This window comes from Zosterops lateralis (assembly GCF_965231275.1).
Source record: "Zosterops lateralis genome assembly, chromosome: Z".
NCBI lineage: Eukaryota > Metazoa > Chordata > Aves > Passeriformes > Zosteropidae > Zosterops > Zosterops lateralis.
The window spans coordinates 9,118,055-9,132,711 of NC_139800.1; the positions used below are offsets into that span (position 1 = coordinate 9,118,055).

A 14,657-nucleotide genomic window follows, 5' to 3' on the forward strand; every position below is an offset into this window, starting at 1 on the left:
AACACTCAATTTTTAGAGCCTCCTCTTCTCCACCAAAACTTCTTATATCCACCAAAACCAGCAATTCTACCAATTTCTGTTGCCAGAGAAAGATCACTTCTATAGTACATCACAACTTATTCATGACTCTGCAGGTGGCTGTTCACATCCCATCTTTGGGATCTCTTTCTTTCTTCAATGACTTCTTATGTCTTTGTTAACCTGCTTGCAGCTCCAGAGTCCCAGTCAGAAAATTCTGAGCATTGCCCTTGTTCATGGAAACAGCAGGAACTGCATCACCATCAGGGTGGGCTTGTTTGATGAAGTGAGAATTGCAAGGCAGAGACTAGAAAAATGCTAGATTTTAGGAGAGAGGTACAATTGGATTAATGTTAAAACAAATGCTGTAGGAATTTCTAGAACTATACTATACTTACTTTGGCAATATTTTTAACTGGTTTTCTCTAAGTTCCAATATCTGGAGTTTAGTTAATCTGTAACAGAAAGGCAAAACACATTACTACAATATTCTATATTAAATGACAAAAGTAATCTCTGAATTTACTGATATTACAGAATTAAAAGAAAAAAATCTGTAAGGTTGAATTTTTTTTCCTGTAAAATTAAGGGGAAATTTTGTGCAAAATTTGAATGTTATTTTAAATTCTTTGGTTGGAGTTTGATTTTGGTAAAGCAACAAACTAGATCTTGCCTGCTTTTCTGCACCTGTTTGAACACATTTGTTTTCCTTCATCCCAAAGATTTTAAAACACTTCATTGGATTAATTAGGAGTACATGTTATCATCAAAATGAAAAGTACATAAGACATAACAGAAACGTAGGATCACTTTGCACAATTAAAGATGTTCAATTTCTACTACTGGCAATGTATCCAACAATTTCATACAAAAAGCCTTATATGAGGAATACTTATAGCCTTCCACCTGATAGCTTTAAATTAATCTCGGATTTCCTTCCATATTCTCTTTCTAGTCAGCTTCTGAATTCATTTCAATATTTTTGTTAGAAGGTGGTTTGACTTTTTTCCAGTAAATCCTTGGTTGCAAGCAAATAACCTCTAAATCCCAACTCAACTGCTTAGCCAAGGTGAGTTCCAAGCAGTCTTCACATACAAGCAATGTACCATTCCCAGTGAAATTTTTTGTATTGGGACAAAAGTGACAAAGCTCTATTTATTAAAAAAAAAAAAAAAACCAAAACAAAACAAACTGATTTAGTTTAAATAAAGGTTGGATTGTAGTTGACAAGAGTTCTACGTGTGACTCACTGTCAGCCCTCACACAACACAAAACAGGGCATTAAGGTCCCTGACTCAGAAAAGAGCTTAGTGAATAGACCAGTCTTTCCTGAAGATGCTTAACTAGTGCAGGACAGAGACAAAAACCTTAATTTTAATTAAGTGGTAGGAGCTGTACTTCATGTAGAAATAGAAAGCTGAAAACAGTATTTCTTTTTCCTCTAGACATTCACTCATTTTTGGATGAGTTTGAAAGCAGCAATCTACCATGCTCACAAATAACCTAAGAATGTGAGAGTAACCTTGAAAGAGGAGAGGTCAGTGCAGCCCAGCATTGCAAGCAGCACTCACCATCTGGTAGCACTTGCTGGAGGGGAACCTCCTCCCTCCAACTTCTAAAAAAAAAAAGCAAAACCCCAACATCCTAACAGTGGTAAAAGAATACCCTAATAAAAACCCTATTAATGGTATTAGCACTGCTGTTGATCTAGAACATAAGTGGGAAAGACCTCCTAGGCATCCCACCCTAGCAGCACCCTAAGATACCAATCTAGTACAAAAGAGAATTTTTTAAGAACTCTCAGACACAAATGAAAATTTTGGGGTTTGATTTCTAAACCAAGCACTGGATTAGGCTTCAGTTGGTGTTCTGCTTTGATGACAGGGAAGGTAGCTACACAGCTTGTAGCTTTTTCTTCACAACTCACATATGCAGTCAAATTTCCACTGAGCGCAGTGGCAGCAAATCTCCCTTCATATGCTGAACTATAAATATGCACACCCACACTCTGCTGACTTTAGCCAGAACTGACTGTATGACACTTGCAATAAGCTAGTTCTGTGAACTTAAAGATTGCCTTTCGTGACAGAAATGTTCATGGCTTTGTCACCTTGTTTCCTGCTCTAATCTTTGCTCAGATAGCCCTAAGAGACTGAAGATTCAAATACTGAATTTCTGATGTGTAGAGCTCTGCAGAAGCTACTAGGATAACATTCTCAACCTCTCCTGGCTAGGAGAGACAGGCTGTATCTAAACACATACTTTTCTTCCAGTAATTCATGAGAAATGCGGGACTGAAGCAGTTGTCACCTCTTCCATTATGACTTGAAGAGCCAATTCAAGTTTAAAATAATAATGCACATCAAATACTAGGTCTAGCTGATTTTTCAATTGCTGTGCTAAGCATCCAGCATCCATCCAAGCTGAGCATCTGAACTGCCATAAGGTACCTGAAGAAGTGGCATTTAATTTGGAAAAGAAACAGAGAACTAATTCACCTATACTAAAGGAAAAATGGAATTCATAGTGGCAGAATATGCATTATCTGGGCCATTCTGTGGCAAAGATCTGTCCTACTTGTACAGAAATATTTAATTTCTGAACTTGTAAAACCCATCACCACACAACTGTCTGCACATCACCAATGCACAAAGCTGCAACAGGTATTATTCAACTGGAAATATACATTCTGCAATAGCTTAAAAATATTTTTTCAGTATTGTTCTTTAATCATAACCATCTTAGCCTGCTTTTAAAATGCAGCACAATTTTTCAATCAAACAAAATCTCTAAATGAACAATTTTCCAGGAGAAGATTAATATCCTTCCTAAACCTGATTTCTTAAACTGTACCACCTGTAAAAAATGTAAAATAAACATACAGCAGGTACACTTGAAACCTGCTTTATTACAAGCAGCCGTTCCTTGGAAATCTAAAAATATTGCAGTGAGAGATGTTCCTTACTTTACACCTCCTCTGCAGTTTTCCTGAAGCAGAGTATTTTTATTTTAAATTGTTACTAAAATGCAAAGGCTAGTGGAATAAAAGGTATGCATCAGGCTGCATTTAGAAGTTTCTGCAAAACACATATATACACATGTGTAACTATATTTGATTATCACTGTACATTTATGCAAAAATATCCTGAAGCAGATACTACTAAAATCATCTACTACTACAGGTACTAGTGGCAAATTATTGAGAAAGTAGATATAAAACAAATTAATTGCAACATCACAGTCAAAAGGCTCTGGAAACAATATCCCATTATAGACAACATTCCCAGATTTTTAGAGTAACACTGAAGATAAATGCTTGCTTATCTTAAACACCCATTAGTAAATGTTTCCCGTTTAAAACTCTGTCTCAAAATGAGCCAGCAGTGAGTTTCCACTTTATCATGTTCAGTTTATATATTTGTGTATTTAAACATAAATACACATTATGTATTCAGATACAACAGACACGATTTTCTTAGGCAAGCATAATAATTCTCAGATACCTCTGCACTGGCATGAAGGCTACTGCCATGATCTGTGCCAATATCAATGCATTCAAATTTGAATTTGGGAATGGAGGAAAACCCGCATTTTGCCACCTGAGAATTCCAAAGGAATGGGTACATCATATCAATAGTCTGGTGACTTTCACTAAGTCTAACAGGCTGGACAAGAACAAAAGCATTGAAGGACAGCAAATACACAATATCCATGAAAAAAAGGGAACAAAGATGGCATAATCTTGACCTCAGAATAATGAAAAGCTTTAGCACAATTTCTGAAGATAAGACTAAAGCATGGAGATAAATCCAATAAAACACTGCATGGATATACTTTCCATTATAAAAAAATTCTTTCCTAAGCATCAGGCTCAGTGTTAGGTTAGTAGTGATAGAGGTGCTCAAAGACACTTTCTAGGACTATCTTGTTCAGTGTATTTTAATAACAATCTTCTGATGTTTTCTTAAACATCAGAAGAATGTTTAACTTGGCTTATGTCACAGACAATACAGTGATTTAGTAAGACACCACAATGGAAAAAAAACAAACCTGTACAGTCTTAAGGACTGAAAAAAAAAATTAAAAAAAAGGACAAGATGCCATGGCACCAAGCCAAGTACTTAGGATTTCCTTGTAGGCATCAGCCATTTTTAACTGAACTGTCCAATACATCAGTTAATCATGTAGGAAATTACACTAGGCAGCTGCAAAAAGGATAATTGGAACACTGGAGCATAACCACAGACATTTCCAAGAGAAACAAGGAGACAATCATGACACTGTACAAGCCATGAAGAGATCTCAATTCAAATTCTAAATATAGCTATAGATGTCCCTATCCTCTGTCAAAAAAGAAGATAAATTAAAACTGAGACCTGTTCCAAGATATATTAATATAATCAGACACAAAGGAAAACCTACCATGCCACACCAAAAGGAAACAGAATTTTATTTAGTCTGATAAACTGAGGGATATGAGAACATTACAAATACAGCAGGTGAGAGAATGGGGGACAAAACTCAAGAGAAATGGCAGCAATTAAACTGGAGAAACAATGATGTAGAAAGAAAGATGTAAGAAGCGAGGTTTCTACCCTGACGCACAGAGCATAAAAATCTTGTTAGCTGTAATATATATTGGCTTAGTTTTAAGGAGACATTATTATTGACCATAGCTGCCAGTAAGAACAGGCAGCAGAACTCAGGTATTTCACATACTCTTAAATAATGAAAAGTATACAATGTACCAAACTGGAAGAAACAGTATGTATTCTATGCAGCACTGTATTAGCAGGTAAACTCACGTACATTAATACTTCAAATTCATTCTCCTAGGTATACAACAGGATGCTGCAAGTCACTAGATTTTAACAAACAAGGCAGAATTCTTCATGACTATCAAGAAAAACACTACAATGGAGAATTGGCTTTCGAGTTGTCTCCAGTAACTGATTTCTTCTTATTATGTTAGTAATTAATGTCTTCACCATTTCACTAACCATTAAGCTTTATAGAAGCTGACCCTGACAAAGAAAAAATTATGAGAACTTTTGATGGGTATTATGTGTAAGATTAACTACTTAAAGCATCAGTTGTGTCAATCTGAAGTCTTCAAGTTCATCCATAGTGCTGGTTTTCACTATGAAAATTTTGTCCTTTGGTTAGACTATTAAAAATATAACAGAAAAAAGCATAAACAATCATAAGAATTCCAACAAGATTTTCCAGATTCCAGATATTCTTCAGCCTTAATGAGGGCTTTTGAAACACAAACTTTGTGCACCAGAAAAAAGCACGAGAATAACATTTCTGCATCCTAAGTAGCCGTTTTGACAGCTGAATGTGTAGCAGATCTGGTGTTCTTAATCATTAATCAGGGAATGACTGGTAACAGAAAAGAGCAAGCCAACAACTCTGATCACAGATGACCAGATGATGGTCACTAGTGGAGAGCACCTGTGCTTATGTTCCATTGCTCATCTCCTGATCTGCCCAACTCCTGCAGCATTATTTGGGGGCTGTGCTGATCTCTTGCAAACTGTGCTGACCCAAAAATAACTATACAGCCTAAGGCAATTTTTTCACTCAGCAACATGATTGCTTAACTAATGGCTGTATTTTCTGAAAGAGATGCTTGCTGGACATTGGATGGGTCAGGAAAGTGACAATCTAGGAAAAGAGAGCGTGAAATAAGAATGGAGAGGGGAAAACTTCAGAAATCATTAAAAGCAGTGTGATAAGGACAGCATACCTATGCTTATCTAGGAGTTTTCCTTTTATGAGTATTACCCTTTTACTTTTGCTCCCAAGATTTAATCTGTTTTACAGAGTAGCAGATTTGTATTTACCTTGTACTAAAACTATGACATGTAACAATTTCGCATAGTCAGCATGCCATAAATATGCCAGGTTTTTCAGAAATATTCCTGACAATAAAGGACTTGAGAGTTATAGTTGTTCATTAAGTAACTTGTGCATCTCGGACATGCAGGACAAGTGGAATTACAGTTGTCATTATTTGCTTCACTCCAATTACTACATGATAAGCAACACAAATTTAAAAAAAAACCTAATCTTCCTTACTTACCAGACTAGTGATGGAAAAGAAACGAGAATGTAAATGAGTTTTATGCCATTCATAAACATTCTGTCTGTCCTTCAGAAGTCAAAATTAAAAGCTGATGATAGAGATTCAGGGCATTTTTTCCCTGTAAATATTGCAAATTCATAATGTACACTTCTTCCCTTTCTTCAGTACCCATTTTGCTTCAGAAGAAACTGCTCTGCAGAAACTTGAAACTAAATGTAGATATTAAGTTTCATGTTCAGCTTACCTTCCAAAATTGGCTGGCAAAAACTCAAGGAAAGCATCATTCAGGTACAGCTGTGTTAGGTTTAACAGTTGAGAAAATCCATCTGGCAGCCTATATAGGAGTAAAATAACACAGTACCTTAGTTTCAATTATATTCAGGGCATTAAGTAATATTTTCTTAAGCAACAATATAGTACTGAAGTCCTACATATTGATAAAGTTAAAATTCAGAGGGTGAATTTCTTTAAAGTTACACTAGACAGCTGTTCCCCATAAGAAGAGTTTCAAAATTATTTTAAGTATTGAGAACCATGTCTACAGGCAATAAAAACTACAAATAAATATAGTCTTCCTATGAACTTGTGATCTCCTGACATGTAATATGAAGAAGGCATTAACTGGAAACAACAAGATAAATTTTAAAATACACAACTCCGTTTTTCCCCAGAAGAGTTTGTTGTGTCTCTGGCAGTGGAGATTTCTGGCAAATTAATTCTGTCACTATAGCAGAAATGCATATTAAACCAGAATTAATTTTTGTTATTAAGAAAACTCTGCACATTTCTCTACGGCGACAGAGACGTGATAGATTTTAACAAGCTGACAAAGCTACGTGGTGTAATGAAGGATAGTCCACATAGCCTATTAACTTTGGCAAAGTACTTTAATGAGATAGCTATACTTGATCACAGTGCAACAAGGTTAATGAAGGTGTTTGTCAGAGAACTCTGCTCTTGCCTCCAAGGGCTGGCACATGTCTTGGGGCAAATTTAAGACTCAGTAGTATTTGCACGAAATATTAAACATCAAAAAACTTACAAACTTACTTTGAAATTGGATTTACGCTTGCCTCAACAACTGTCAAGACTTTACAGTTTTTAATATTTTCTGGAAACTCCTGTATGCCTGCAAGATACAGAAAGAGGTAGCAAAACAGCCTTTAATTATCAGACTCCACCACATGCATAAAAATTAGGCACATGAAACCACTAGCCATAAAAAACTTTGATTAATTTAGCAACTAGTGAACTGTTTTTCTGATCTCATTTTACATATACAGTATTCATTAAAGAAATACTCTTATGTACTATTTTTTTACTATACTATTCCTAAAGCTTTTCATGTTTCAGGTTAGCAGGAAGCTCACCAAGCTACAAACACGTGGTACACTAAATTCCCATTGCTTATTGCCAAATATTGAAGTACTTGAGCTTTGAAATGTACTTAAGATGAGAACTTCTGTCCCAGTATAATTTATTTTAAAAAAGCCAACCACTTGGTAGCATAAAGTTTCGAACAGGATCTGTTTATCAAATCCATGGCTTGTATAACATCCAGGTGAAATGGTAAGGGTTCAAATCTTTAAGTGTTTTTACAGCTTCACGGTTCTGAACAGACATCCATCCCAAAATGTGATGTATGCTTGCTGTTAGCTTCTAGACCATTTGACAGAAGGATAAAAAAATGCTCCAGACATACTTATGTTTGAAAATTAAAACAATAAGCAAGCTCCTTTTTTCCCAAGGTTATCTCTGAAAATGCCAAAGTGGAGCTGCGTTCCACATATCTGCCAAATCTGTATTTGTGAGAAACTGATAAAGCAGGCCTTGAATATGACGTGCATCCACCACATCAGAAGGAAATCAGTATTGAATCATTCCAACACACAAAACCTTTACCTCCATCTTTACTATATATACCATTAAAAAAACTAAAATAAAACCACTGCTATGGCAACTGCAGTTGTTTTTGCAACATCTTACGTTCTTATACCCTGATAAATTTGTTTTTATTTTAAATATATTTGTCCTAAATACAATTACCATTCATACTGGTATCTTTCTACTTGGATTAAGAATACACTCTTGTTTGCAACACAAAAAACCTCATATGCTAGTAAATAAAGCTACTTTTATATTACTTTTTTTTCCTTTTTTCCAGATACCAAACCTTAGCTCTTCGTCTTTGAGTTAATGCATGTAATTTTGTTTGTGAGTGCTTTATCAGATATCTGGAGAGTGAAACTGAACCCAGGGAACAAGAGCACTAAGGAACAATAGTCTGTGAACGTTTGTTGGTAGATTAGTGAGAGCATGAAATTTCATGGTGCTTGAAACAACATCAACCATCCAGCTGCACAGAGAAAAACAAGGGCAGCACCATTCTCACTCAGGCTGGCAGGTGAAACTGCCATGTCTCTGTTCTGAGAACATGTGGTGAAGCATCAACTGCTAAGTAATATTTTTACTACATAAGAAACTGCAGAATATTTGATGTTAGCTTAAAGTTTGATTCTATGTGCAGTAGCAAGACTGACCTGGTATATTAGGACTTAAGAGATGGCAGTGCACAAGAAAAATAGTGACAAAATACAAACTATAAACAAGTGGTGGATAATGAGTGGCAAAGCCACTGTGCTGACTTTTCCATAAATTCAACTGAAGTAGTGACATCATTCCTTTCAAAATAGACTTTTAAGTCTTTCTTGACAAGAACTTATTTATCATACTACTGTTGAAACAATTATTTTTGACTCATAGTGGGTATTGTACTCTGCTGAAAGGTCAAAGGCAAGAAAAAAACATGGCATTCATTTAATCCAGGTGTTTAAATACATCTAAGTACCATCAAAATTTTTGGGAAATAACTTGCTAAACTCAGAAGCAGAAGGGATCAGGAAGAACAGAACCATCAGTGGTAATACAGGCCAACACTTCTGACACTTCTGGCTGAGTAACACACATGTTCATGCATATGCACAGGTGTAAATAAATATACAGCTTTATAGATATGTGTGTGAGTGCACGTTCATGTGTGTGTGTTCAGCCATGCAAAGTTTACTGGGTCTGTGAGTGGAGTCAAAGCAGAAGACAGCACTGGGATAATAATTTAATTCATTTCATTACTCAATACAAAATCAAAACTAAAAAGGTAGTATTTATAATGTTATAAAGTTTTATTTCTGTAAAGCAGTAATGTTATTTTCAAGTCCAAGAAAGATTAGGAAACTACCAATGACAGACTAGAACTGTACCTTATCTTTTGCTGTCATATACTCTTAGTACAAAGAGAAGCACACTTCCAAGAAACTAAAATATACATGATCTTAATTCCAGTTGTAGCAATAAACCTCTTCCAGCAAAAAGAATATCCATACATGGAAAACATCTAACATGACACAATACCCTGAGCCTGTAGAAATGAAGTTACAGATGATTTGTATGAAGTGACCTTCTGGTGTCTGAAAAATAAATCAAGACGTCTTTATTGCTGAGGATACAAATTTACCTTCTTAAAATAAGCATTTACATTAAACAGAGTAAACAACTGCTAAACTATCCTTGGAGGCTGAGGTGTGTCTCAGACTCACTCTGCTGTTCATTCTGCTGTTTGAATCATGCTGAGAGATTCTCTAAGCTTAGTTTTTCTGAGAGATGGTCTCAGAGATGGCCTTGGCTGGGTCCTTGGATGAAAGATTGCTCTAGTCCAACACATTAGACCTTATGTTTGTAATATTAATATTAGTTTCCACTGTCTGTGTCATGAACTCATAGAAGCACAAGAAGCTTAAATTTGTGATAACTACCTAAAAACCAAAACACATAGCACATCTACAAGAGAGGAGAATGTCAATGTAAGCTTACTCTCAAAAGAACAGCCAAATAAAATATTAGCTATCCAAATACAGACATGTTAAATCAGCATGCTTTTATACATAATCAGAGGACACTACAGTAGTCCCCTGTTTGACTATGCCTTGGGCAAGAGGCAGCAACAGTTTTGACAACAAATTAGTAACAGAAATTCAACTGATATGAGAAACCTAACAATGAGGGAGCCTGGGAACGTAATTTTGCTGCTTCTTCAAGCCAGAATCATTATGGTACATTCCATCCTAACCCACCTCACTCAGTACTTCAGTACAGATAAATGGCCATCATTCAAAAGAGCACCATACGGAGAATGACAGCATGAAATATAGCTAATATTTGTAATACACAAACAGATGCTAGGGAAAAAAAATCAGGAGACTGCTACTCTCTACCACTTGATAGGAAGTTGCATTTACTACTGGCTACATGACAGTGTTCTGCCCACTCCCTTTTCCTCAGCTATACTTTGCCTGCATGCTAGAAACACGTAGTTATTGTTGGATAAGTATTCTTACATTTCTCCCACCAAGAAAAATTCAAAAATCAAGTAGAAAGAAGAGTAAATAAGAAGGCAGAGAGACATGAGAAAGAGATATGAGGGAAGGAAAACAGGGTTGTAAAGAGGGCTTTGTAAGAGGAATTGTTGCTTTTCTGCCTCTCATCTCTCCTCAATGAGAGGAATGGGGAATCTTCTTCCCCATTAAGGAAGCTCAGCAAATCTCAAGGGATTCTGTGACTACATATTTCTTCACTCACTTTTAATACTGTGCTAACTAGTCCACTTGATAGCCAATTCAATCCTTCCATAAGCCTCTCTTTAAATGAGTACTGCAAATTGAGATCCACATTCCTTTCTAAATGGTATTTTTCTTTTGGGGTTTTTACTGCTTTCTCTGTACACTGATACTCAAGGATTATAGAAGACACTGCAACAGATCAACTGGTCTGTTGCAGCATCATTCCACTTTGATTGAAAAGCATTATATGGACAGGTTCTTCAACATACTCATTTTGTACTTTACATGGTACTTTGTTGGTAACCACTATACCCAACATATTTCAGTGCTCAACTGGTTTAAGATCACGCTGTTTTCCAAAAAAATACCAACCATCATCCCTATGGGCATTAACATTTGCAGAGCACAGTAGGAGAAAACACAATTTGCTGATCATCTTTAACCACTAGATCCAAACTGAATTTGGAGCAAAGTTCTCTTTGTAGTGTAGTTTACCACCGAAGTTAGATTTATGAAATAGCTTTTAGCAATTACTTGTCTGTTCCTTCCTCCTTGATTTCCCAGATTTCAAGCACTTTTAAACTCATTGGCCAGTTTCTATCAAAAACACCACTGACCCCCCTCTACAACACCACCATCCCACTCCCCAAACAAAACAAAAACCTAAACAACCAAACAAAAAAGCAAAACAAACAAACAAACAAAAGAAACCCCACCCAGCCCCAAATAAATGCACAAACCCAGCCACCAAAAAAAACCCCAAAAACAAAACAAAATACAACCCCCCCCAAACAACACACAAAAAGACCAAACAAAAGTTGAAACAAACACAACAAACAAACCAAACCAAACCAAACCAAAAGAAAACCTTAAAGAATGTTTAAGAAAATTTGGCAGTAAGGTAAGGAAGGGGAATTTAAAATTCTTGTGTAGATTAAGCTAAAAGCTGAAAGCATTCATCATTCAGAATTCTACTTGGCAAAACCTCACCATCTAACCTTGTGGTATTCAATCACGATCCAAGACCAGCTGTGGCACATGTCCAAAGGACATACCAAAAAGGTCATACAGGGATTTCGGGTCAACAGACACAAATCTGGAGGCAATCAACCTCAGTTCTTGGTCTCGTAACATGACATGAAATACAGAATTTCAACTGATTTCTAACTCCTTGGAGAGCAATGATTTTTTTTTTTTTTTTTTTTTTTTTTTGCATAGCCTGTCACAGCAAGTGTGCTCAAATGTCCTTCTGCCTGGATTAAGGACTGTAAGTATAATTGGGGGTCCCCCTCACCATCTGGAGTTACACTCATCTCCCTCACACCACATAATCCTCTTCAATCAATAGGGTCAGTGTAACTTGCAGAGCAGGAGGAAAAACAGAGACAATTTTCTCTCTCTCTCAGATAAGATTTTTTTCACTCAAATACTGGCAATTCCATAGCTACAGAAAATTGTGCAAATCAGATCCACTGTTGGCAGAATCCCTTACTGCAATGGATCTCAGAGCCCTGTAGCTCCTGCTTCAGCCCTAATGCAAATGGGGGCTTGCTCTGCAGCTCATACTGTGGGTGATGAGCATAAGGCAGCTACTGCCCAGTGAGCTGGGTGTACCTCATACCTTAATTCAGAAACAAATACTAAAACTAACATGTCCAGACATCAGTTATAGAAACCACCACTGCTATACAGAAGTAGCAGTCCCTACTGATTTGTAGTACTATTCATAGAGAGTTACATGTTTTCATACACAGAAAAAGTTTAAATAAGCTTAAACAGCAGCAAGGAAACTGTATTGGTTCAATCCCTAAAATGCACAGAGGAAGAAAATCACTAACACATGTGAGACCTCTAGTAGCCATATAGGTGATGTTCCCAGAGGAGTCTGGAGCTGGACCTCTCAGTTTGCAGACAATATGAGGGGGAAAAAAATTCTCTCCAAACAACAGGCACACTAAAAGCTCTCTTGGAGCAAAATACATGAAACTACAGCCTGCTGTGGACTTCACTCTGCACCCTTGCAAGTACCAAGAACACAGAGGCAAATATATAGGTTGAGTTTACATGAATACAATTACCTACTTTCTTCCCTCAGCAAGTCTGTTTACCCAGGGTCTAACTTCTGGGAAAGCAGTTTCACCACAAAAAGAGAAGCTGTTACTTGTTCTTCCCCTCAGGCCTCTGCTACAACTGCCCTTCAAGCCCATATGGATTTAACACAACAAAATATTTTTAAGAATATATGCCACAAATCCACCAAAGAATATGAAAGATCTGGTTTTATGTATTTTACTTCAATGTGGAATTGCTGCACACCTTCTGAACTAAAACCAGCACTTTCCATTATTCAAAGTAAGCAGTGTATTAGAACCCAAACAATTCAATGCACAGTATTGACCCACCCACCCTTACTCTCATTCCCCTTCCCATATTTTTTCCTTGCTGAAGCTGATTTCAGACCCACCAGCATCTCAGGTTTACATGAGATGCAAGGCTCATCTGTAGGACAGCAGTAACACCGTTCCAGTTACAGTTTTGGGGTTTGTGGGTTTGGGTTTTTTATGACTTTTATACATATGCACTAGTACAGCTAAGACAGTGCAGCAAACACTTAAGAGTCGTCCAAGCATTCCTCCTCAAACCATTTGGAAGACCTTTAATTTTTAGAGTAACATCTCTCTAGGCTTGTTCTAGCCACATCTCTTACATAATGTAAATGAGAAGGAACATGAGTAGCAAGACAGGTTTCTCAGTACCTGTTCTGTGGAAAAAAAATGATACCCAGTAATTCTTGAGTAATTCAGCCAGGCTTCTTGAAGACATGCCTGACACACTAATTTACATAAACCAAAACATGTCAAGGCAGGGTAAAATTGCAAAATGTGGAACACTAGGGAGAGTTGTCAACAGCTGTGGCCATAACCTTGGACAGTTTCCAAGGTTACGTGGTTTTCCATCATGTCTAATTCATGGATGGAATTCTGTCAAGCACCCAGAGAAGCACAAAACATAACCACTGGAAGCTGCTTTGCTTTTCCCTGCCCTGTCGCCTACCACCCTGGACTGCAAAATCAGTGCTGTGTGTCCAGTCACTTTTTGCTATTACATCTTTTGCCATTACATTTGCTATCACTCAAAGCACACTCTGTTACAGAAATAAAGATACAAGTTTCTCCTTTGGTGAACTAGGGAGGTGTATAGTGACAGTGGTGACACCAACCTGTGGGTACAGTAAGTTCTGGGCAGACTAAGCACTAGATTTGAGCTAGGCAGGGGGTTCCTGGAGTCAGGGAAAACTGAGTAGCAGCTGAGAGACCTCTCAGGACTGGCAGGAAACAGCCAAGTCCCAGCATTCTTGTAAGTGAAAGAGAGCAGTTCTGCATTGGAGAATGGAATAGCCAGGATGTGGCAGTCACAGGCGACTCAAACGGGTCCAGTGAGTGTGAGTGACTCTGAGTGTGAGGAACAGGACATGTGGCTTTAGAAGGAAGTGGCACAGGGGGTCTGCATGGCAGGTCACGAGGAAGGGCACAGAAGAGGAGCCACTCCATCCTACAGAGTGAGAGAGACACGACACAACACCCCAGGGTTCATCCAGCTGAGAGCTTTTATTGGTGTGCAGAGCTCTCTGTACAGGCTTTTCCAAAGACTCCACATATGAACCTGACTGGCTGTGATTTGGTCACCACCCAGCTCACTGGCCAGTAGTTGCCTGTTTATGTTCATCATCAGGGATTGTCTGGCATCCACTCTCTGTAGTCAAACCCCTCCTCCTTTTACAAGGCATACAGACCATCTGTATGCTGTCCTAAGTGGCCAACATCAGCAAACCTTTTCAGCAACAAAACTGGTGTCTACCCATCCCACCTGCTGGGCTGAGCATGACACCCAAACAGAGAGGCCACAGCCTGAGGTAGATGCCTACACCCAAACAG

At 37.5% G+C, this 14,657-nt stretch overlaps 1 protein-coding gene across 6 annotated transcripts in view; it reads right to left on the reverse strand.

The window, feature by feature from the left end:
* Positions 1-14,657, reverse strand: part of ERBIN (erbb2 interacting protein) — a 114,235-nt gene that overhangs the window by 38,954 nt on the left and 60,624 nt on the right. For all 6 annotated transcript variants that reach the window (XM_083883071.1, XM_083883073.1, XM_083883075.1 and 3 more), the window contains 3 exons: positions 7,160-7,238; positions 6,354-6,443; positions 417-473 (listed from right to left, as the gene is read on the reverse strand). In XM_083883071.1, coding sequence (XP_083739197.1) covers positions 417-473; positions 6,354-6,443; positions 7,160-7,238 — 226 coding nt within the window. The remainder of the gene's footprint in view (positions 1-416; positions 474-6,353; positions 6,444-7,159; positions 7,239-14,657) is intronic.